This window comes from Sinocyclocheilus rhinocerous, unplaced genomic scaffold, assembly GCF_001515625.1.
Source record: "Sinocyclocheilus rhinocerous isolate Xijiao unplaced genomic scaffold, SAMN03320098_v1.1 scaffold119, whole genome shotgun sequence".
NCBI classification, from domain to species: Eukaryota; Metazoa; Chordata; class Actinopteri; order Cypriniformes; family Cyprinidae; genus Sinocyclocheilus; species Sinocyclocheilus rhinocerous.
In genome coordinates this window covers 1,188,564-1,213,674 of record NW_015654491.1, presented here as the reverse complement: position 1 = coordinate 1,213,674, position 25,111 = coordinate 1,188,564, and the positions used below count along the sequence as shown (strand labels likewise).

The 25,111-nt window shown below is 37.0% G+C and overlaps 3 protein-coding genes across 4 annotated transcripts in view; all 3 read left to right on the top strand.

Moving 5' to 3' along the window:
* The first annotated feature begins 9,888 nt into the window (after positions 1 to 9,888).
* Positions 9,889 to 12,254, top strand: LOC107717077 (visual system homeobox 1-like). The gene is given in 6 exon segments (XM_016523722.1): positions 9,889 to 10,192; positions 10,195 to 10,362; positions 10,833 to 10,908; positions 11,002 to 11,125; positions 11,213 to 11,393; positions 11,655 to 12,254. Coding segments are annotated over 6 exon segments (1,017 nt in total). The 5' UTR covers positions 9,889 to 9,978; the 3' UTR covers positions 11,909 to 12,254.
* A 4,102-nt stretch (positions 12,255 to 16,356) lies between these two features.
* LOC107717106 (ubiquitin-conjugating enzyme E2 D4-like) lies at positions 16,357 to 20,029 on the top strand. The gene is made up of 7 exons (XM_016523764.1): positions 16,357 to 16,447; positions 17,352 to 17,415; positions 17,505 to 17,536; positions 17,656 to 17,733; positions 17,813 to 17,918; positions 18,214 to 18,307; positions 19,868 to 20,029. Exons 1-7 carry the CDS (start codon positions 16,361 to 16,363, stop codon positions 19,911 to 19,913), a joined length of 507 nt encoding a protein of 168 aa, XP_016379250.1. The 5' UTR covers positions 16,357 to 16,360; the 3' UTR covers positions 19,914 to 20,029.
* Positions 20,030 to 22,019: 1,990 nt separating this feature from the next.
* The window catches only part of LOC107717104 (protein bicaudal C homolog 1-B-like), a 43,543-nt gene continuing 40,451 nt past the window's right edge, over positions 22,020 to 25,111 (top strand). For both annotated transcript variants that reach the window (XM_016523763.1, XM_016523762.1), the window contains exon 1: positions 22,020 to 22,446. In XM_016523763.1, coding sequence (XP_016379249.1) covers positions 22,260 to 22,446 — 187 coding nt within the window. In that variant the 5' untranslated portion in view covers positions 22,020 to 22,259. The remainder of the gene's footprint in view (positions 22,447 to 25,111) is intronic.

The window sequence follows — 25,111 nt, the reverse complement described above, 5'->3', positions numbered from 1 at the left end:
CCCTCCCAAGGTAGTGGAGTTCGCTGCTGTTTCCCCAGAGGCGATGGCGCCCACTGCAGCTTCTCCAGAGGTGGCGGCGTGTGCTGCAGAACCTCCCGAGGCGGCGGCGCTCGCTTCAGCTCCTTGTACAGTGGTGGCGCCCAGCAATGCACTCTCAGCCTGTCATGTTGTGGTCGAAGGAACCGTTGATGAACGTTGTGCCTGTCCTGTTAAAGAGAATATTAATGAACTCTCCCTATTTCCTGATGGTACTGCTGTAGAACCTCCAGAGGTGGCAGCATCCGCTAGAGAACCTCCAGAGGTGTCAGTAGTATCCGTCTGTGAATCCTCGTCCTGTCCTGTCACGGCCATGGAGGCCGTTTGTGAACTCTTTGCCCATCCTGTCACGGCTATGGAGGCCGTCTGTGAACTCTCTGCCTGTTCTGTTCCGGCCAAGGAGGTCGTCTGTGAACTCTCTGTCCGTCATGTCACGGCTAAGGAGGTCGTCTGTGAACTCTCTGCCTGTTCTGTTCCGGCCATCTCCTTGTACGGTGGTGGCGCCCAGCAATGCACTCTCAGCCTGTCATGTCGTGGTCGAAGGAACCGTTGATGAACGCTGTACCTGTCCTGTTAAAGAGAATATTAATGAACTTTCTCTATTTCCTGATGGTACTGCTGTAGAACCTCCAGAGGTGGTGGTATCCGCTGCAGAACCTCCAGAGGTGTCGGTAGTATCCACCTGTGAACTTCCTGTTTGTCCTGTCACGGCTATGGAGGCCGTCTGTGAATCCTCGTCCTGCCCTGTCATGGCTATGGAGGCCGCCTGTGAATCCTTGTCCTCCCCTGTCACGGCTATGGAGGCTGTCTGTGAACTCTCTGCCTGTCCTGTCACGGCTATGGAGGCCGTCTGTGAACTCTTGGCCTGTCCTGTCACGGCTATGGAGGCCGTCTGTGAGCTCTTTGCCTGTCCCGTCACGGCTACGGAAGCCGCTTTTGAACTTTTGTCCTACTCTGAACTGGCTGAGGAGGCCATCTCTGAACTCTCATCCTGTTCTGAATCAGCCATGGAGGCTGATTGTGAACTGTATGTTCGTCTAAGTGCTATTAATGAATTGGTTTCTGAATTATCTGTCTGTCCGCTAATTTCAAATAATATGTCTGATACACCATCTGGTTGTCCAGTTTCAGTCACTGAAATATCTACCAGTCCAGTTTCAGTTAACACACCCACTTTTGAACTGTCAGTCTATCCCATATCAACCCATGAGTCTGTTTGTGAACTGTCTTCCTGTCTAGCTTCAGTCAGTGAGCCTGTTTTTGAACTGTCTACCCATCCAGTTTCAGTCAGTGATCCTGTTTATTTACTGTCAACCCAACCAATCTTTGTTAATGCACCCAATCTTGAACGGTCTGTCTGTCCAGCCACTCTCAAGGAGACCAACCCGGAACTTTCAGCCCTGTCTGTCACAGCCCAAGAAAGAAGTCTCTTATGCTCCCCAGACTACATTTATTTGATAAAATAAATAAATAAAATAATAATAATAATAAATATAATAGCAGTAATATTGTGAAATATTAATACAATTTTAAATAACTGTTTTCTAATATATTTTAAATGTATTTTCAGTCTTCAGTATCACATGACCCTTCAGAAATAATTGTAATATGCTGATTTGGTGCTAAAGAACTATTTCTTATTATTATCAATAGGTGCGCTGCTTAATATTTTTGTGGGGGGTCTCTGTCACGAATCCTGTCCATGAACTTCCGTCTGCTTGCCACCAGAGGTCGCCCTCCCTTTATATTGACTCTCACACCACATAGACTGTTACACATCACCCTTAACTACATTTCCCATGCTCCATTGCACTGATCACAAGCTCACCTGAAACCAATAACACACACTATATAAATCAGTCTCACACCACCATTCAACGCCGAGTATTGTTCAGCATTTATCGCTCACCTAGGGATAGCTACTTTACGGAGCCCTTCCAAGTTCATGAGTCTAGCCTTGTTCATAGTCTGTTTTCCCGTGTCTTGATCCTAGCCTGTTATCTCGTCCTGTCTGATTTCTGCCTGCCCTGAAGTTTATAGCCTGTCTTGGATTTACCCTTTGCCTTGCTGATTCGGACTGTGTTTGCACCTCGATTGGATTATTGCTTGTTTTGGATTCCTCTTTTGTCTTGCCCTCTACATATCTGTTTGCTGGTGTCCGACTCTTGCCTGTGTTGACCCTGCCTGTAAATAAAAGCTTGCATATGGATCCACATGCCTCTCGTCTCATCGGCTCCGTTACAATATTAGAATGATTTCTGAAGGATCATGTGACACTGAAGACTGGAGTAATGACTGCGAAAAATTCAGCTTTGCCATCATAGAAATAATTTACATTTTAAATGAAATAGAAAACTGTTATTTTAAACTGTAATAATATTTCACAATAGTACTGTTTTACTGTATTTTTATTGAATAAATGCGTGCTTGCTGAGCATAAGAGATTTAAAAAACATTTAAAAATATTTCTGACCTCAGGCGTTTGAACAGTAGTGTAGCCTCAGTGTTATGTCCTTTTTGTTAGTAGCTTGTAGCTAATAACTTTACAAAAAGGTGATTTAATTGGTGTCAAAACCACTATTTCAGCCCTTATTTGGTTAATATTAATATTTGCCTAAAGAAACTTCCCATTATTTAATGTGTGCTTTGATTATATCAGGGTCACAAAGCTTTGCTAATCATGTGTGACTCAGGATGACCAAAACTGTGCAGCTTTAGTGAAAGTGTTGAAGACGGGACACTTAAGCAATGAACCAGAGGATTAAGACTCAAAATTCCTTGATTAACCTGTGAGTCTGACTTATCATATTTTCATATGTTGCAATATAAAACATAAATATACAAATGTATTTATTAATATATTATATATTAGATTGTTATATGATTGAATTATCCTGAATTACCTTGAACTATCCCTTTAAATTTCCAAACTAGCATCTTGCCAGAATCTAGCTTTGTTTGGATAGCACGTGGCTTATTTGCATGTAAACGCATACATAATTACAAAGGAAGGCTAATAGAGGTTTATTTACGATATTTATAAAATGCCTCTGACCCTGTGCATCCCCTAATAATCTTTAATCCTGAACTGTTATGCATAACAGTGAGAGCAGTTACATTGTTTACGCTTTTGACAGATTTGTAACGTGTCTTGCGCTGCGTGGCGTGGCCTCACTTCAGACGTGAGATTAACACAAGACTATAAAGCTCTAAGAAGACCAAAAATCCACAGACTTACAGACATCAGATATCATTAGTGGTCTTGACTAATTTACAAAACTTTAATCCCACGACTACCAATTGTTTACATCATTGAATTAGGTTAATCTACAAGGAGGGCTATTTGCATAAATGTGCATTTTTGAATAATTAGTGGGCCAGAGGCGGTGAGTGGGGTGTGATTTGGAGGGGGTGACGCGTGGCCAGACTATTGTTGCCCCCTTATCTAGCATAAACAATGGACCAGCTAAACAATTAAAAACAAACTCAGTTGGGTCTGGTGTTTATAGGGCATTGTTAAAGATGACCCAGGACATAATCACTGTCTGGATACAGAATTATAGCGATTACTGCTATCGTTTACAATGTGCCACGCAAACACTCAAGATTCAAATTATGAAACAGTTCCTTTCCCATCCGCCAAATTGCCATGTCTTTAAACAGTTAAAGCTTTTGTTGATTCTGTTGAAGGGTATTTAATAAATTTTATTTGAAATCATCTTAATATGTGTAATAATACATATAAAGGGATTGTCCACCCAAAAATAAAAACTGTTATCATTTACTCACCCTCATGTCGTTCCAAACCCATATGACTTTTTTTCGGCTGTGGAGCATAAAACAATATATTTTGAAGAATGTTGGTAACCAAACAGTTTCACCTCCCATTGCCGTCCATTTTTTGTTTTTGTCCATACAGTGGAAGTCAGTGGGAACCAAAAATTTGGTTATCTACATTTTTCAAAATATCTTTTTGCTCAACAGAAGAAAGAAAGTCATACAGGTTTGGAACAACATGAGGATGAGTAAATGATAACAGAATTTTCATTTTGGGGTGGAACTATCCCTTTTAGTTTAGTTTACTCACCCCCATGTTGTTCCAAAGCTGTATACATTTCCTTCTGTGGAAGACAAACTAAAAAGATACTCAAAAGTCTTTGACCCTATTGGTAACTATTAACTAGCTGCTTATTAGCATACATATTACTAGCATATTGGCTGTTTGTTAGTACTTATAAAGAAAATATGAATGCCTTATTCTGCATGACCATATTTCAGATCTCTTAATCCTATACCCCATAGCTCAACATAGCAACTAGCTTACTGACTATTAATAAGCAGCAAATTAGGAGTTTATGGAGGCAAACGTTGTAGTTAATAATTAGTTAATAGTGATAACTGGTCCCCAAACTGAAGTGTGACCAAACTATTAATGAAACCCCTAAAGTCTGCAACTTTTCTACAACTAGTCACATTGGACTTTACTAACCCATGTTCTAGTAAGCTATATTCCAGCATGGGTGCACAAAAATCAATTTTAAAGCAGCAGTTTAGCTTAATTTGGAGTGTCTTCCCAAGGGGCAAATTCACATAATATAAGTGATTCATAGCGCTAACTGACCGGCCAATTTCTCTTTGCTTTTGAGTGTAACTGATCAGATGACCTCTGGTATCCCTATTGTGTCTGTGTGTGAATATGAGTGTGTGTGTGCAGAAGGTTTTTAATTAACCCGGCTCTCTTAGTCCCAGGTGGGCTCTTCGCGCTTTTGTACTTATTCCCCAGAGAGGGAGAAAACCGCGTCCTAACGCCTCACACGCTCTCTGTAGCACACGTCCTCGCACAATGCATCTATTTGAGTGTGTGAGTGGGTGTGTGTTAGTTTTTTGCCTTTATTGCTCTCAGTGGTTGGCAACAGATTCAGGAGATGTTTGTCAGTAGCAAGAAACACATTTAATACTGATTAACAAGTCATAAGGTTTTCAATACCCTACAAATCTGTCATGCATTGATTGATTCAAATTTAAAGTTCACCCAAAAATCTAAATTCTGTCATCATTTACTTGCTCTCATGTCGTACCTGACTTTCTTCTGCTGAAACATGTTTTTTTTTTTTTTTTATCCATACAATTGAAGTCAATAATGTTCAGTGATGTTTAAATGTCTTTTGTGTTCCAGAGGAGCAGGAGTTGAGAAACAACATGAGTAAATATAGCAGAATGCTCAGGTTTGGGTTAACTATCTTTTAAACCTTTACAAAGATGTTTACTGTTATAATTTCTATGTGAAACTAAATTGATACATTTTAAAAGAGGATAATCATTTCATTAGAACATGCTTGAACCTTGCAGGGTTTGGTGGCTTATAACACTGGACTTTTTTTCACCCAGAACTGGACTTACTGAAGATCCAATGAAAATAAACATCAGGCACAGACGAGCAGTTATTAGAGTGAATGTAAGGATAGTGAAGCAACAAAAGGCAACCCAATTTCAAAAACAGAGAAAATGAATGACTAAATCTGCCAGAGGAGCTAAGAATGCAAAAACCTAATCTCAACATAAATTATTTACCACTCGAGGATGAATACTACTGTGATTACAATTCATGGCATTAATGTGGCATACGTTCGAGAGAGAAAAAAAAAAAAAAGATCAGCAGCTTACAGAATATTACCTTGTCAAAACGCAAATTGTTGCCCTCAGTAAGTTCGAAATTTTGTGCACAAATCCTGTTAAGCCTGTTCTCCTCTAATACAGCAAAATGATTATCTGGCTGGTCTCCCTTTGCATGTTTGAAAGCAGTCGAATGGACATCTGCATCGGGTTTTCATTATTATTATTATATAAAAGATTATATAGGGTTGGGATGAGGGCATTTCATTTTGCTTACAATTAATATACGCTTTATTTTTGTCGTGGTTTGGGACTAATAGGATGCTGGGTTACAGCTTGTTTGCCATTTCAGGATGAAGCTTATGTGCAGCTGACCTTGATGGTGCAGCTTTCTTCTGACTGAATTTCTTAGACTACTGAGTGATCCACGTGGCGCTTTTGTGGAACATTAAACAAGTTGTCTAGAGGGATCATCCAGTGTTGTTGAAAAGCAATGAGTGCCAGAGTGACGGGAAGTTGTTGCACATTGACGATTGGTCAGATTGAGTTTAAGTAGCGGTGTGTCATGTTCTTGATGATTACAAATCAGCTGGGATCTTAATAGATTGGGTGGGACATCTGGAGATCTAAGGGCCCAGATGTTTGCACAACAAACGCACCTGGACTTACTAAGACCTCCGACCCTTGTGCACAGACACACAACAGCTACCCAAGAATCGAGGACTTGGATTTAGATTTGAACATCTGCCCAATGTTGTAAAGTGACAATAAGCATTCTTTGAGAAATCTTGTTCCTCTAAAACCATTCAAGGAAAATTTGAAGGTCCTGTGGTCCTTATTCTTGTGTACACTGGAAATTTGTTTTACTGAAATTGCTAGTAAATCTCACAAATAATTAAGAAACTGCAAAAAACGCATTGAATTATTTTTTTACAGTGCATTGAAAACATTTGCCTTTGTGGAATAAAATCCTTTTTTTTTTTAACTCGTTTAATCTAATTTTCCCTCCATATTAAATGTGAAATCTGTATGAAATCCCATTGCTTAATGGCCATTCTGCTGGCAGCTATAGGTGGGTGGGTGATGAGTGCGCGCGTGCGGGGCTGCTGCTATTCCCAGTGGCGGATCCTGCTCAGAATTAGGACACGTGGCATTTAGTCAAACAACCTCCATGTGCCGCGCGCCACGGCCAAAGAAAATTAGAGCAAAGAGCGATTTTTTTGATGTTACGCTCTTTAAGAGATTAATAATCTTGGCGATGGAGAATCGGGAAATCTTCTCTGGAAAATAATGAGCGGAGAAACATTTACTGATTAGTTTAATCCAGGATTATCCTATTTGATGACACCATGAAACCCAGCCTTGTAATCTGGCCCTTAAAATAACATTTTTCCTCGCTTTACCGCAAGCGCAGTTTAAGTGTGTTGTTCGCTTCAGTTACTTAGCGCCATGATTTCTGTAAGGATTTGTTTTATTCATCTGTTTCCGTTGAATTGTTTTTGATCTGCCTAAAAACAAAAGCAGGACCAGAAATCAACGGGTTATTTTTTACTCTGAAAGATGCGTTACTGATATGGTTTCAGAAATATAAAAAAAAAAAATTGATTTTGTTTCCAAGTCTATTTATGCGTAAAACTGCAACCTGTTGGCCAGCAGATATTGTGGAGTATTAAGGAATCATAATGTATAATTAACAGGCAAAATTAAATGCACAAAATATGAGTAAAAATAATGATAAATATTTTTTAAAAAGGGTTTGCGTTTGAAATGAGAAAACAGTGTCAGGAAATTATGTTCACAATAACGCAGTTTCATAATTATAATTATTTCATAATTATTATTTTATAATAGGCTATTTATGTGAAATAATGGCTGCAAAAAAAGGTTCCATTATAAGGACTTTTTTTATTTATTTTGTTGATCGATTTAAGAAATAATATGAAATGTATTCGTTCATTAGCATGTGTTCCTAATTCGTTCCAAGTCCCAATATATATATATATATATATATATAGGCCTATATCGTTGCTGCTGCTGCAATAGGTTAATAATAATAATATCAGCCTACATACTACTAATAACACTAATAATAATAATAATAATTATTATTATTATTATTGTTGTTGTTATAAAAATAGATTATTCTTCAGCGTGACCACTAATGATCTCTCTCCCTCCTTTTTCTCCCGTATGATCACATTTAGATTTAGTTATGTTACATTAGGCTACAGTTATGAGGATTATGTGGAGCAGCTCTCTTTACTGTCAGTTAAAAAGCGGCAGTTAAGGTCGTCCTGGTGGAAACGGGCCCTAAAGGCAGATTTTACAGAGTCGAGCTCTTTATATGACAGATTAATGTTGTAAACGAATTTAATGGACTTCATTTAATTATCTCGTGTAAGACGATTTCTCTAATTGCTTCTTTTTGAAACAGACTGGCTGAGATGTTGCCCGTTTTTGCCATGTTATTGAAACACCTGGGATGGCCTCTGCTACTTCAGGTCGACCTGACAGCATTACCGTAACTTTGACCTCATTTCCCAAAATCTTTTACGCTCGAAGAGCTTCATTTTCCCTCATTGCTGACGTAATAATTCAGTCGACGAAATAAAGCAGATTCTCTGTGACCACGTCGAGACAAGGTTTTGTATTCCAATATACAGTGGGTACGGAAAGTATTCAGACCCCCTTAAATTTTTCACTCTTTGTTATATTGCAGCCATTTGCTAAAATCATTTAAGTTAATTTTTTTTCCTCATTAATGTACACACAGCACCCCATATTGACAGAAAAACACAGAATTGTTGACATTTTTGCAGATTTATTAAAAAAGAAAAACTGAAATACCACATGGTCCTAAGTATTCAGACCCCTTTATAATATAATATAATATAATATAATATAATATAATATAATATAATATAATATAATATAATATAATATAATATAATATAATATAATTGTTATTATATCCGAGTTGTCTGGAACGCAGCATTAGGTTGACATTTCAATAAACGAGCGTTTACTACAATTACGAGCCATTCTATAAGGTGACATTTCAGCACTTGACAAACGGATTGCGACTCCTAAGTAGCACTTAAGCACGGCTTCGTGCGATTGCGTTAAGTGCATTTTTGGGAAACGCGCGTGAAACAATAACGAAAGATCGTAAAATGACTCGTAGAAAACGCTCTTAAGTCATAAGATCAATCGTTATCGAGAAACGCAGCCCAGACCAGTTCACTGGCAAAACTTGATTAGCTGTTTTCTAATCTTGTATAATTAAATGCAAGATGGAATACGTTGTTATTGATTTAAATTTCTCAATGTTAAAACAACATTTAGTCGTAATAAGTTCATTATAGCTTATATTTTAATTATAATAATTATAAGTCTTATATAAATAATTAATTTATTAAACGATTTATCATAGTAAATTTATTATTAATAATAATAATACTAATTATTATTATTATTCACCAACCTAAACGCATGGTCTTTAATGCCATTGTTGTTGTTCTTTTGCGTTATATGACAAAAAAACTGGCTCTATTTTAATATGCAGAGTGCATTTTTAAGGCAGCGAAATAATTTCTTCAAATAGCAAAAACAACAATTTGAGAATATTTCTTCTATTTACAATTAAACTATAGGCTATGTAGCCTATTAGTCCAGTGCAAGCTTGGCAATGCGATTTCGTTTTATTCATTATTTAAATGAAGAGTTATGGTTATAGGATTTAGAAGAGATTTTTTAAAGTTCTTAATTTTTTCTTTTATTACAGAAAATATATTTTCTGTCTCAGTAATAGGCTAATTAGCTAGTAATTATTGCTGCAAGTAATTCCGGCATTATTTAAATTTAGATTACAGCTATCGAATGATAAGGAAATATCACGAAACGTAGATTTAGTTAGTCACTAAAATTTAGAACATGGATCTCGTTCTGGTTTCTTGTTTCTAATTAATTTATATTCTGACTCCAATGAAATGTCAAGTAGGCTATTAAACATTTTCAATAACCCACAACGCGTTACAGTCTGCGCATATGAGTGAAATCTTCTGTCTAAAGGGAAAAAACTACTCAGGACCAATTCAGATAGGGGAGGAAAATCCTCATCGGATTAAAGGGAAAATTGGTGGCAATTAATCCTTTGTGATTGAAAAAGGGAAACGCCTCCTCATGGTAGACATATCTGACGTTGAATCTGATTGGACAGTGCAACGATCTGCTGGACTGGACAGACGGATAAATGGTCCCGCCAGAGCGCTTAACCGTCCCACCAGCCTGACCTCCTCAGAGAGAAAGTGAATTTAACAAACTGCCACCATGACGGGAAGAGAAGAGGCTATAGACGAAAAACCTAAGGTTAAACTGTATCCCTCATTCGGAATCGACAAATCACGTCTTAATGGATCTGGATTTAGGTCCAAAGGGTTCGCAATCACAGATCTGCTCGGTCTGGAGTCGGAACTTCAGCCGCATCAGTCCGGTCCTGGCGCGGGGGCCAATGGAGAGTGCCAGAGCGCGGCGGTCGGAGGATTTGCTTTCCGGGAGGCTCTTTGCCGCTCGGCTTGGGTTTTCTCTGCAGTTTGGCGGCACAACAACCTCCTGGGGCCCCGTGTTTTCTCCCGAGCCACATCCCGCTCCTGCAGTCACGGACAGAGAGTCACTTCATGCAGAATCTCGAACAGCAACGGGATGCCTATTCCGGTACAAATCACTTTATTTGTTTGTTGAATCAGCCAAAGAGCTGTTCACTGAAGTTGGTGCTGAAACTGACCCTGCAATTGATGTTTTTCTATTTGCAATGGTATTTTTTTTCATTAACGAATTACATTGTGATTTCTAATTTGATGGAATCAGAAATAATAATGTAAATAAAAAGTGTTAACCTTCAGTTACCTTAAAAATTTCTACTTGACATAACCTTTAAAAATAGATTTGTTGATGTAACCTAATAGTCCGGTTGATTAAGTCATATTAAATATTTTTGACTTGAATTTTTAAAACCTGATAACTTAAAGAACATTTTAGTTAATTTTTTATATTATTATATTTTACATATTTTTACTTATTTATTAATTTGCATTGTATTTGTCTCCCCTTTACCCAACATATGAATTATATTTTAATCTGTCAAGGATTTTTATTTTTTATTAACAAAATGTTTTACGTTACAGATGATGATTGTCTTTCCGGGGATCTCGATGGGAAAAACTCAGGGAACTCACAAAAGAGGAAGAAGCGAAGGCACAGGTGTGTAATGAAATGAAATATTACATTAAATATTTATTGTGTAAGGATCTGGTGATTCGTTTTATTAACCACGCATCTCGTTTTGATTTTCAGGACAGTTTTCACCTCGCATCAGCTTGAGGAGCTGGAGAAAGCCTTTCATGAAGCGCACTATCCAGATGTCTATGCAAGAGAAATGCTGGCCATGAAGACAGAGCTACCAGAGGACAGGATACAGGTAGGATGATTTTCACAGTTTTTCCCTCTCTTTCTCTTTCTCTTTCACTCTTTCTAATAGCTAATTCCCAGGTTTGTTTTTGCCCAGGTATGGTTTCAGAATCGCCGTGCTAAGTGGAGGAAAAGGGAGAAGTGCTGGGGCCGCAGCAGCGTGATGGCAGAATATGGGCTGTATGGTGCCATGGTCCGTCACTCCATTCCACTTCCAGAATCCATCATCAATTCGGCCAAGAATGGCATGATGGGCTCCTGCGCTCCCTGGCTTCTAGGTGAGCCAGCAGGTGGTTTTTCTATTTAATACTCAAAGACTCAAATATGTATTTGATCACTCGAATACATAGCTGAGGTGTCTTGTGAATGTCTGTCTGCTGTTGCCCATATTTTACACTTAAAAGTATAGAATTAAATGTACATGAACTGGGCTTAAAACAGACCCAGGGTCTGACTTAAAAGTGTTTTGTAATCCAGCTATAAATATTTGGCAGCTTAAGCTACAATTTTTTAATCGCATCTGCATTTTATTCTTTCAGGAATGCACAAAAAGTCTCTGGAAATCACAAAAAAAGCTCCCGGTTCACCTGAATCGACGCATTCAGATTCATATTCAGACGAACACAAGGGGAAAGACAGCGACACAACATGGTCGAGTGGAGCTAACGGAGCAGACGACTCAGAAGACATGGCAATAGATTTGTCCAGCACTTCAAAACAAGAGAGTAAAGGCACTTTGAAAAGATCACCACCTCGCACAGAAGACAGCAGTGATTCTGAAACTGAGAGTTAAATATGCAAATGAATGTGGACAATATTGAAGAGCACATACAGTATAAAGAGACAAGAAGGACTATACAGTGTGTCATCTTTTGACAATGGTTTTGTTTGTCAGCTTTCCTGTGTTATTATTTTACTTTTGTTTATCAAGTATTTGAATACTTCTGAATTATTTTATCTTTCATGTGTAAAAATGATTCATGTAAAAAGTGTTGAATATTATGTTTTATGTTACGTTCATGGGAATTATCCATAAATCTGATTTAAAATAAGTCACCCTATTTTTCTTAAACATTTTCTTTCTTTTTCTGTCAAAAAATCTGTCATTGCTGGGTGACCATTTGTTCACCACTATTGTGAATGTCTGGTTTTGTTTGTCAGCTTTCCTGTGTTATTATTTTACTTTTGTTTATCAAGTATTTGAATACTTCTGAATTATTTTATCTTTCATGTGTAAAAATGATTCATGTAAAAAGTGTTGAATATTATGTTTTATGTTACGTTCAAGGGAATTATCCATAAATCTGATTTAAAATAAGTCACCCTATTTATCTTTTTCTGTCAAAAAATCTGTCATTGCTGGGTGACCATTTGTTCACCACTATTGTGAATGTAATAATATTTCCCTATTGTAATACAGTATGTGTCTGGGGAACAGAAAGTCTCCAGAAAGGATTCTAAAGCACTTTACCTGCTGTGATGATGAATGTTTTGCATCGATCAATGTCATCAACAGAGCAATATAATACCAGCAAAAACAAATCCACATCATGACAAAAAATTTAAAATATATATTTTATGCTTTTGATTCCTGCCTTCTGTTTCTTTATTGTTTCAGCACACCAGATATAAAAATATGTCATAGAAAATTACCTTGACTTGTCACATAAGAAGTTGGCTCATCACTGGTCCCAGTCTTCTTGCTGTCAAAGACATGAGACAGGTATACATATGCCTTCCAGAATAGATACTGCTGACCCGTTAGATGGTCTGTTAACACTTCATGTGGAAAAAAATAATATTTAAGCCAATCAGCAAAAAGATTAAGCAGTTTGTTTCCCAGAAACTGTCAGACTACTCAACAGCCCATTCATCTTTAATTCACGTCAGCCTTCTTTTATGATCCATGCCCAGCTATTTTTATTTTAACAACCTCAGCAAAGGCTCTGCAGATGTTAAATGCACCATTGCAAGAACATCACCTGCAGATCTACAAAACCATGTTCATTTTTTTATTATATTCTAGACAGTTATTGTTTAGATCTCCATGTTTAAAGTCACATCTGGTCAATGGAAACCGATAAACACAGTGTATTGTAATATTACCATATTTTGTTAATCACTATTCATTAAAATCACTTCATTATCCAATTGTTTAATGCAAAGGTTTAGCTCTAATACCGTAGCATTATCATCATAATTCATATTCTCTCATATCACACAAATGTATTTGCTTTAAAAACAACCATTTACAAATCAGCAACTTTGGAATAATCTATATTATATAATAATCTAACAAATATAAACAGAAATAATTGTAAACAAAATATTTAAATATTATTCTTATTATTAATATATGTATTGGCGTGTTATAAAAGTATCCACCTCATTCTGCAACTCGGGAATGTGCGAGACTTCCGATTGAATAGTCGCAGGTAAATAACTGGAAGAAAACGTGAAAAAACTGTAAACGGTTTGCGCTATCACCCAGTTTGTTTATGATTACGATAATACATTTAAATAAAATGATAACAAATACCAGTTAGCAATATCAAACAGCTTAACAGACTGTTTTGTAGATATCTATGGTTTTTGTAGAGCTAAAATAATTGGAATTACAAATGGCCACGCCTTCTCTAAAGTGGATAAAGTTTAGGCTAAATTTACTGTCATTTGTTAATGGATAGGTATTTGATAGTATCTATTGTTTTTTAAAGGTAATCTCAATAATATGACATTAGGGAAAGTAATTGTTTTGTTAGGGGTTTAAAGAGAATAATAGAAAAACAGATTAGCAGAGGAGAGGGGCATGAAAACTGAGATTAAAAACACTTCAGCCTGAGACAAGCTCAGGACCTAGGAATTAAATTATTAAAATACTATCAATCACTGCTGATCCCAATAATCTTTCGTGCCAACTGCCCTTAACAGAATAACAATTATAGATGATGGGTCCTTTTTAAACTATTATGTACAGGAAGATAATCCTACCTATTGTTGTCAAACAGCTTAACAGACTGTTTTGTAGATATCTATGGTTTTTGTAGAGCTAAAATAATTGGAATTACAAATGGCCACGCCTTCTCTAAGGTGGATAAAGTTTAGGCTAAATTTACTGTCATTTGTTAATGGATAATGGCCATTAATTAAAAATAAAAAAAAAACTGTTTTAGGGCATATACCAAAGAAGAGTTACATAAACATCTGTAAGCACAGTGTGACTTATGACAGGGTGTGATTGTTTCTTTTTCCTCTAACAGCAGACCCCGTTACTTTTTGAATAATTGTGTAAGTGCAACATCTGATAGACAGCATTGGTATGGACGACAGACCGCTGAATGTCGCGATTGGCCAATCACAGTCAAGTATTCCAGACAGCTGCATAATACTAACAACATTCATGTTTTAGCATTCCAAGAGATCTACAGAAAACATAATAATAATAATAATAACAACAACAGAAAACGTAATAATAATAATAATAATCCAATTTCAACATCTGTTCTGATTATAGGCTTAACTTTAACCCCACACAGGAGATTTTCAGATGCTTCAGAGCCAAGCACCAGTCGTAAAAATTAGCCATGTTTGTTGTACTTTCTGTGTGGAACGTGTGTGTGAGAGGGAGAGAGGGATTGGCAGACACCAAAGCTGTGATGTTTATGATAATGATGAAGAGAAAATATTATGTCCACTGCTAATTTGTAAATAGCTTAGCAGCGCGGAGAGCTCCAAACATGCAGATGTGCATCTGGCACTCAGCAGTCGTTTGGCAAGCCCTGTGGAATCACTGCACAAAGCTGATTTGGTTCAGCGTTTCCCCGATGAAGTTGACAAGGTTGTCTGAAGCGAGACCAGTTGGCATTTTAATGCATAACTAAAGCACAGTCCCTAGCCATGTTGTAATTTTCGTGGTTTGGCTGCTAAAGTTTCTGTAATGTCAGACAATGTCATCTGTGCATTCTCACCTCAGCTGGTAAACAAATAGGCTACACTAAACCTCTATAATAATATTGTTTTTGTTTGCGATCAATATATATATATAAACGGTACAATTTCTGAGTGTCCTGAATCTAAAGGCAATGAGATGCATTGCACAATGCCTATAAAGGTCTACAATGCAATAACAGGTGAACATGTTTTGATCGTGAACTGCTTCCATCTAGTGGCCATATGAAAGAAGGCTGCAAGCTGCAATAAATTAACTAAATCAGAGCTAAACCCTTTGCTTCATAATTTGAGAATGTGTGTGTAATATATAATGTATTAAATGTAACACAATAAAATTAAAAATGATATTATATATAAATAATATAATAATATATAAACATAACATATATAAAAACAATAATATATTATTGTATTATGTATAAATACAAACAATATAAATCATATATTAAATAATGTTTTAAAATATATAATAATAAAATTAAATGAAATTTGTTACTGAGCCTATATAATATAATATAATATAATACAATAAAAATACTTAAATGAAAAAAATTAATTCACTCTAAGGGAACATTAGCCTGTATGAACTACTTGTATAACATGAAAGTATCTCTGAACAGACATGATTTGAAAGATAAGGGCACAAAACCACACAAACAAGCAGATTATTTTCAGCAAGTAAACATGTAACACACACAACAGTGAAGTGGAGCCCACCGCAGATGATGCAGGCAGTAATTCTGTTTGATATGTTGTTTATTGGGATTAGCTCTAATTTGCAATTAGCACACAGAACATCTGCATCCTGCATCAAAAATTAATTACAGTAATCCCTCACCACCCATCCACTAAACACTCTGCCTTTCCTTCCTGCTTAGTACATTTGGGGCTACATTTACATGCATTCATTTGGCAGGTGCTTTAAATCACTTCATTGATAATTCCCTGGGAACATTCACACATTTAGTGCAGGATTTTATGGATAACTCTTATTTGTGGCCAGGACTCCAATGTCCAATGACCTAGTTCCATTAAAATGAGGGGTGTGCACAGCCACCTGAATTTCTTAATGAACAGAAGTTTCTATGTGCCAAAGCATTAATCTAATACAAAAAGATTTGAATTTATAATTCATAAATTATTATTTAAAGTCATAGTAATTCTGAATAAAGTCTAAATAATTCTCATTCTGAACCTCACAGAACAAGCCCTCCCACACATTGCTTAATTTTGCTATTTGAGCACAAGTCGATGACAGGTTACAAGGACTTTTATTTTGAAGTAAACTCCCCTAATGTGCGCCCTCTCATTGTTGTTCCTTTCACATTCTCAGGCGGAGAAAAGAAGCGGAGATCTGATGGCTTTGAAAAGGATCCAGAAGGTAATATTTTTTTTATTTCTAAACAAAATAAATGTCTTGAAAGAAGAATAGCATTACGGCGATCCAAAAGATCTACACATGGCTGATACAGTGTACCATCTCTCGGTCCACATTACTATAAAGTCAGAAGGTTAGAAGAATTTATTTTTCGGCCAGATGAAAAGAGCATGATGTTGAGAACAAAGAGGACTGAAGTCTTATAGGACATCAAATATTACAATTGTAATGTGTATGCATTGATTTAGATTGTCGACCGATGTTTTAGCAGCTCTAGTTAAAAAGGTTAACCTTATTTAAATAGTATTTCATAAAATAATTCTCAATATGTACACTACAGTACAATATAATATGAAAGTCATAACAACACTGATTATATAATATATAACGTGTGTATGTATACATACATGCATATATATATATATATATATGTGTGTGTGTGTGTGTGAGTGTGAGTGTGAGTGTGAGAGAGAGGTTAAAATTAAATGTAAATATGAGATGAAAAACGTAAACGGAGCCTTGGAAACTAACTGAAATAAATAATTTGAAGTTGAAGTACTAAATTTACTAAAACTAGAACTGAAATAAATGTAAATTAAACCTAACCAGAAATATTTAAAAACAGCAACTAATAAAAATGACAGAAGCATGTAACAAAGTGTACTAAAAAGGTACATTTAAAAAGGAACATTTAAAATGAAAATAAATAAAGAATAAGCTGTTGATAAATACTATAAAACACATTCTTTATTCTTTTTATTCTTTAACCTTGCATTTATAAGACATGGGTTACAGCTCATGAATTTTGATAATATATCAAAACTTTATATTATGTGAACTGTCAACAACATGCAAGTCTGTTTTTGAAACATAGACATTTACATGTGAATTTATACTGTGTTTGCAGGAGCTACAGGACTTGCAACGGGATCCCCCCTCGCAGTGCTCAGCTGGACCACTTGGAGAAGACCGTAAGTGTGTCTGCTAACTATGTACTCATTACTGGCCTTTAGTACTTTGACAGGACGGTCTGCTCAATATATTCTATTTGCACTTTCAGTGTTTCACTGGCAGGCTACAATAATGGGCCCAGTAAGTACACATGAATAATTCCAAGTTAATGTTTATTTTATGAAATTAGTTATTGGCTCAGTAAAACAAAGGAATTGGCTTCTGTCATACACAAACGCTTTCTTTTTATCTCCCCCTAGAGTGACAGCCCATATCAGGGAGGGGTTTTCTTCCTCACAATCCATTTCCCGACTGATTATCCTTTTAAACCACCAAAGGTGAGTGGACAATCACATCTGTTCTTTCCCCTTCCAAAAATGATTTGTTCTTTGATAATTGATACTATGTTGCTGACAGGTTGCCTTCACAACAAAAATCTACCACCCAAATATCAACAGTAATGGAAGCATCTGTTTGGACATTCTGCGGTCCCAGTGGTCACCTGCCCTCACGGTATCCAAAGGTTAGAGAGCACAAATATGGTCTTTTCATCATAAACATGTCCAATTAGATTACATCTAGATCATAATAAAGGGAATAATCCAGCATATGGATATGGAATAGACACGCAAGGAGTATACAAACGAAAGAGGACCTGAAAGAGGTGGAGCTCAGAATTATGGCTTTAAGGCATTAAGTGATCAACATTGGCTACCAGAAATCGCTTACTCTGCCTTTAAGTAAATGTGAGAAATATTCACGTTACTTTTATTAGCACCACTAAAATGATTCAGCTGTTTTCTGTTGCTGTTTTTCAGTTTTATTATCCATATGCTCCCTCCTTTGTGACCCGAATCCAGATGACCCTTTAGTTCCAGATATTGCACACATCTACAAATCGGACAAAGATAAGTAAGTGAGTTTGTTAAGTGAGATCTGTATGCATGGGTGACATTTAACTCTTGGGGGGGGATAGAAGGTGATAGAAGTATCAAAACAATGTCCTATCTTATTGCACGGCATCAAAGCAGTCAATAATAACAGCACAGCAGTGTTGCCAGGTTGGGCGGGTTCCCGCCCAATTGGGCTTCTTTTGGTAACGTCAGACCGGAAATAAATGTGTTGGGTGGGTTGATAAGATTTGGGCTGCTTTTTTATACAACTGGCGACTTTCAGTTTCCGCGCTTCCAAACATTTATGTTGGAAGAGTGTAGTTTAAAAATATGTCTAAAAAAATACCCTAACTACCCCCTTAAATTACATATACATATGTAAATATACATATAAATTTTTTTGTTTTGTTACTACACATTTTGGGCTGGTATTTTTTTAAATGGGCGGGTTTTACGCTGTAGTTGGGCTGGAGATCTTCAATCCAATCTGGCAACACTGCAGCACAGTCAAGAATACCTTAAAGAGATCGGACTTTCTGTCATCCGATACTGGAAATGAAATTACTGGTTGATATAAGTTTTTTACAGTGTCTTCAGTTCAGTTCTGCACGCTTGTGAATCATCTCATAACAAATTGCAGACGCTGTAAAATTAAGAGATTCATTGTGCAGTTTAGAAGGCTTCATGAGATCGGGATGAACGAAGATGAGTGACATCTTTCAATAATTATAAAGGGAGCGCTCTTTGCATGCTTTCTAGGCTATAATCCAGGGGTGTCCAAACTTGGTCCTGGAGGGCCGGTGTCCTGTTTTGCTCCAACTTGCCTCAACACACCTGCCTGGAAGTTTCTAGTATGCCTAGTAAGACCTTGATTAGCTGGTTCAGGTCTGTTTGATTAGGGTTGGAGCTAAACTCTGCAGGACACCGGCCCTCCAGGACCGAGTTTGGGCACCCCTGCTATAATCCATTAAGGATTTGTATGAATCTTTTGTTTTCGGCCACATACACGCTGCAGAGTTTCGGGAATGACATCCACATATGATGCACTCTTGAAATGGCGTTCTTGGCGTTTTCAGCAGTGAGTGAATTCTGACCAGCTGAAACACCTCTGATTGGCCGTTGCGTTTATGAAATCAACAGAAATGCCTGTGATTGGCTACACTGCTCAACGCTGCAAAAACACGTTGTAAATAGAAATTTAGATGTTTTCCAGAGTGCAAACACAAATACACACTGGATTGCCAGACCTTCAATTGAGGGTGCTTTTGCTTTTGTTTCGTTCAGTTTTCACCCTCTAAAACCCCCGTAGGCCCGGGCTTGGTTAACTGCTCCAAATTGCAGGGGGGCTGACATGGGAGATTCCATGACTATATTAAATTGGTACCAATATGGGGGCATGTCGCCCCTGTCTGTATGAACCATCTTCTCCCATCTGGTTCAATCTAAGCTGCATTTCTTTTCTACATTTTCATCTTTTATTACTATCAAGCAATACAAAAAGTGTTTGAGTACCAAATGACTCTGAATGCTTCATCAAGAGCTATTCTTTTGAATGAAGATGTCTGTTCTTGTCTTTTAGGTATAACAGACTGGCAAGGGAATGGACTCAGAAGTATGCGATGTAACTGGATGGCAAGATTTTGAAATGGTTGCACATGGACACTATTACTGCACACGACTCTGCAATGCACCTGTACAGAGTCAAGACTTTTATCAACAGACGAACCTTCCCCAACACACACACACACATATATACATATTTACATGCACAACTTTACAGAAAATCCTTGTTCAGGAGGCCGAGTCACTTGTCCCTGTTCACAGAGGCATCCTGGAACAACCTGTCAGTTAATACATAACAAAAAATATTGTTTTGTTTTCCAATGGATTAGTTACATTTTAGTAATTTTATTGTATAGAAATAAATACAATACTGGATCATTTTTATTGTTTTTGCATTAAAAGGTGTTATTATAAAATGTCTCACTGCAGCTGTTTTATGATGACTCTAGTACATTGTTTGACAATGAGATGATTTCCGTATCTGTAATTTTGGAATTAGTTCACATCAGGGATGAAACTATACACCAGGGGTGTCCAATCCTGCTCCTGGAGGGAAACTTCCAGGAAGGTGCAAGTTGGAGCTAAACTCTGCAGGACAGTGGCTGTCCTCCAGGACTGAGTTTGGACAATCTTGCTGTACACATTCTGCTCGCATTTTATGTTGCGTCGTAGCTTTGTGCCACTAGATGGCGATGTTATACGTTTTATCCCCACCAAATGGGTCTCACGCAATGACGCTTTATGCGTTTTAGTTTCAAAATAGTAATCCACCCAAGTAACGTCAGTCAAACTAAATCTTTAGTTAAAAATATATATGATGAGTTCATGGAAATTTAATCTGTTTGGCCATGTTCATACATTTGGGGGATAAAAAAAAATATTTTCTACAAAAGGGTTGATTTGATGACTAAAAACGTCAATGTCCTTATGAAGTAGGCCTAAACACTTTATCTTACAGAAAAATACAAAGACGTTTAAGTACAATTTTAAGTGAATTAACTTTTCTTAGGCTTTACTCTATTTAATCAGAATAAAATTATATTTTATTTTATGAAAAAGATATAGGTTTTGTTTGTCTAATTTTCTGCTTTTCTCTTTTTATTGAAGTGTATGTATATGTCAGAATCAGAATCAGAATCTGAATGAGCTTTATTGCCAGGTATGTTTACACATACGAGGAATTTGTTTTCGTGACAGAGGCTTCCACAGTGTAACAGAATGACAGTGACAGAACAAAAAAACACAGATAATAAAAAAATAAATAAAAAATAGAACAAGTAAAATAAGGAATAAAAAATATACAAATCGACAATCGACAATTGTATGTCCAGGTATAGAACAATAGACAGTTGTATGTACAGGTATATTATGTGCAAATTGAAATGTAGACTGAGTATGTGTGTTAGATAAATAAGTGTATGAGTGAATAAATAGTGTGTGTTCCACAGTTATTGTCAAGTGTTCATGAGATGGATGGCCTGAGGGAAGAAACCGTTCCTGTGTCTGGCCGTTCTGGTGCTCAGAGCACTGTAGCGTCGACCAGATGGCAACAGTTCAAAGAGGGAGTGTGCTGGATGTGAGGGGTCCATAGTGATTTTGCCAGCCCTTTTGCTCACTCTGGATGTGTGTGTGTATATACATATATATATATATATATATAAGGTTTTGTTGTTACGTGACAACAAAATGGAATTCCTGTATGTCAGGTCACACTGCAAAAGTTTATTGGGATTTTTTTTAAGAAAATAGTAATAAAACATGGCAAACTACTTGACTAGTGCCAACGTTTCTTTTTTCAAGAATGTCATTCTTTTAATTATGCTTTTTTTCTAGAGTTACACTGCCTAGACATTTTTAAGTTAAACAGGTTTTTAATAAATAAATACATATAAATAAATAAAAAAATTATTCAGTAATTGAAAACGTTCATCATAGAATCATAGAAAATGTGCATGAAAGTAATTTTGTAAGAATTGCATTGTAATATTTTTTTAATTACTTAAAAATATCGTAATTTCATAAGTGTTTTTTTTTTTTTTTTGCGCGTGCAGGGGAAACTGTAGGCGCGCGAACTGGATTTGATTATGGGAAAGTTTTGGGAGGAGAGTGGGCGTTGATCCTGACACGTGAATGCTCCCACAGGAGCATAATCCATCCATGCATCCATGTCCTCCAACTATAGTGTGTTCTGGTCTTGGAGCCAGAGGAAAAGTGGAGGGGAGAGGAATCTAGGGGCAGATTGATTTTCTCGGGGGCAGTAACTGGCCAGAGGGGCTTTAAGGGACTTCAAAGGCAGGATTGGAAAAACTTGCCTGGAAATCGGAATGTTTTACTCCTAATGTTGACTTGCCGTTTGCCTCTTCCACATATAAACCCCGTTTAGTAAGTTTGTATCACTTTAATGTGCAATGGCTGAGCCGCTGAGTTTCATGCATCATGATCAGGGCTCCAGCAGCGAGCGGAGTGACGACTCACCGTCTGCCGTGTCTGAGGATGACTCCAGCGGCCACTGCGGCCACATCTCCCCGCCTGACCCAGACTGGACCGAGGAAAGATTTCGAGTTGACCGCAAGAAACTAGAAACTATGTTACTGGGTATGTTAACTTCTTAAACACTTTCATAAAGAACTGGGAAGACAATTTGATATCTTGAAAATACTTTTAGCTAACCTTGCAGTGTCGCTTGGCGTCGAGAAGCATAAACAGTTCTGTCTAAAAATAACACAATGTTTCCTCGAAGTCCATCTTGAAGGAGATGTGTTGAGGACACTGATTTTTGTGTAGGACATGAAAACCAGCATTGGGATGTTTTATTGATTAATTTAGTAGCCAAATACGACCGACATTCACATGAACTAGCAACAATTTTTTGGGTAACTTTGCACTTAAACTATTAATAAGCTTAGGTTTTTGCATGGACTCTAAATGGAATTTTTAATCTTCTTATGTTCATTTAGTACAAATATGTGGAGGTTAGACATTCACAACACAACATGGTTAAGAAATAAGTTCAGTCATTTATTATTGGAGTGTCATGAAAGTTTTACATGAATACTTGCCAAATTCCAATCATTTCAATGCATTCAAGCAGCATCACAATAAAACGTCAGATATAAGTTATAAATATGAGATCAGTATTACTTATCCATCAAGGGCATCACCATTACAGTTACACAAATACTGGTTTCACTATACTGGTGAGAAGATCTCATAGACACACTGGTTTTTATACAGAGGTGGTCAGTAGGGGTAGAATTGCTCTACCTCAAACTTAAAGGGATAGTTCACCCAAAAAATGAAAATTCTGGCATCATTTACTCACCCTCATGTGGTTCCAAAATGGTATGACTTTCTTTCTTCTGTGGAACACAAAATACATTTTGAAGAACCAGTCAGCTTTGGTTACCACTGACTTCCATTGAATGGACAAAACAAAACACTGAGACATTTCTCAAAATATGTTCTTTTATGTTCCAGATAAAAAGTCATACAGGTTTGGAATGACATGATGCTGAATAAATGATGACTTTTAACTTTTGGTTGAACTATCCCTCATAAAAACCTGTGTATGTATGTAGTTTTGAAGCAATCATATTTCATCATGTTTTACTATATTTGAAAGAATATTTTCAAATATTTGGGCCACACGGTATCACCAAACCTGTGCATTCATACAAACACAGACTTTTGAAGTTATACTAGTGAGGAACTCTCATAGACCCATTGCTTTTTTTATACTAGGATAATGATATTTAATATTCTAGCCGTAAACTGAACTTCACCCAAACCAGTTGACATTATTATATTTGAAGTAAAATATAATTTGACTGATGTATGAGCATTCAAATCGTGAGGACCACTTCACAAGTCAGTTTTCACCATGTTTAACTAGATTTGTGTGGACATTTTCACAAATTCGGCTCTCACAAGTACAGCCAAACCTGTACACAAACATTTTTCAAGCAACATCATCTGGTTAAAGCTCATAATTCAACACTTGCATCATATTTTATCATATTTTACAGTCACTCTGTCAGCAGTGGACAGTTTATTTCACTGCAGAATAATGTTCAGTTCGTTTTGTTTTTCTTTTGTTGTAACTTCAGCAGAGTAGAATTTTAAACAAGTTTAAGTATTACAAGTTGAGGTCAGTGGTTTGGTATTGGCGTATTCTAAACATGTACAAAACTTCTGGTCTTTTATAGCAGGCCCTCTAGTTGCATTTGTTACCATGCATTCAAACCAACCAAACTCAAGATACAGTGCCTTGAGAAAGTATTAATTTTTTTTTTACATTTTGTTATGTTGCTGCCTTATGATAAACTTCTTTAAATTACTTTTTTCCACATCAATCTACACTCCATACACCATACTGACAAAGCAAAAACAGAATTGTCACAACTTCGTAAATTTATTAAAAATAAAAAACTGAAATAAGTACATTGCATAAGTATTCATGTATTTATCCATGTATTTATCCATGTAACTAAATATTTAGCTGAAGCACCTTAACAGCCTCAAGTCTTTTTTTTGTTTGATGCGACAAGCTTTGCTCATCAGCATTTTGCAATTATCTGCCATTCTTCACCTCACCTGTTCACCTCTCAAGCTCTGTCAGGTTGGATGGGGGCAGATGCACATTTTCAGGTTTCTCCAGAAATATTTGATTGGGTTCAATCCCAGGCTCTGGCTGGGCCACTCAAGGACATTCACACAGTTGTCTATAAGCCACTCTTGCTGTGTGCTTAGGGTCATTGTCTTGTTGGAAGGTGAACCTTCTGCCCAGTCTGAGGTTCTGAATGCTCTGGACTAGGTTTTCATTAAGGCTATCTCTATATTTTGCTGCACTGAGCGTTTCTTCTACTCTAACGAGTCCCTCAGTCCCTGCTGCTGAAAAACAGCCCCACAGCATGAGGCTGCTACCAGCACACTTTACTTTTGGGATGGTACTCTGCAGGTGATGAGCGGAGCTGGTTTCCTTCAAACATGATGCTTAGAATTGAGGTTCATCAGAGCAGAGAATCTTGTTTCTCAGAGTCTGAGGGTCCTTTAGGTGCTTTTTTGTAAATTCCAAGTGTGTTTTCATGCGTCTTAACCGAAGAGAGGATGGAGTTTGGCCACACCGCCATAAAGACTGGATTGGTGGAGTGTTGCAGCGATGTTTGTCCTTCTGTAGATTTCTCCTATCTCCACATATGATCATGGAGCTCAACTAGAGTGACCATCAGGTTCTTGGTCACCACTCTAACCAAAGCCCTTC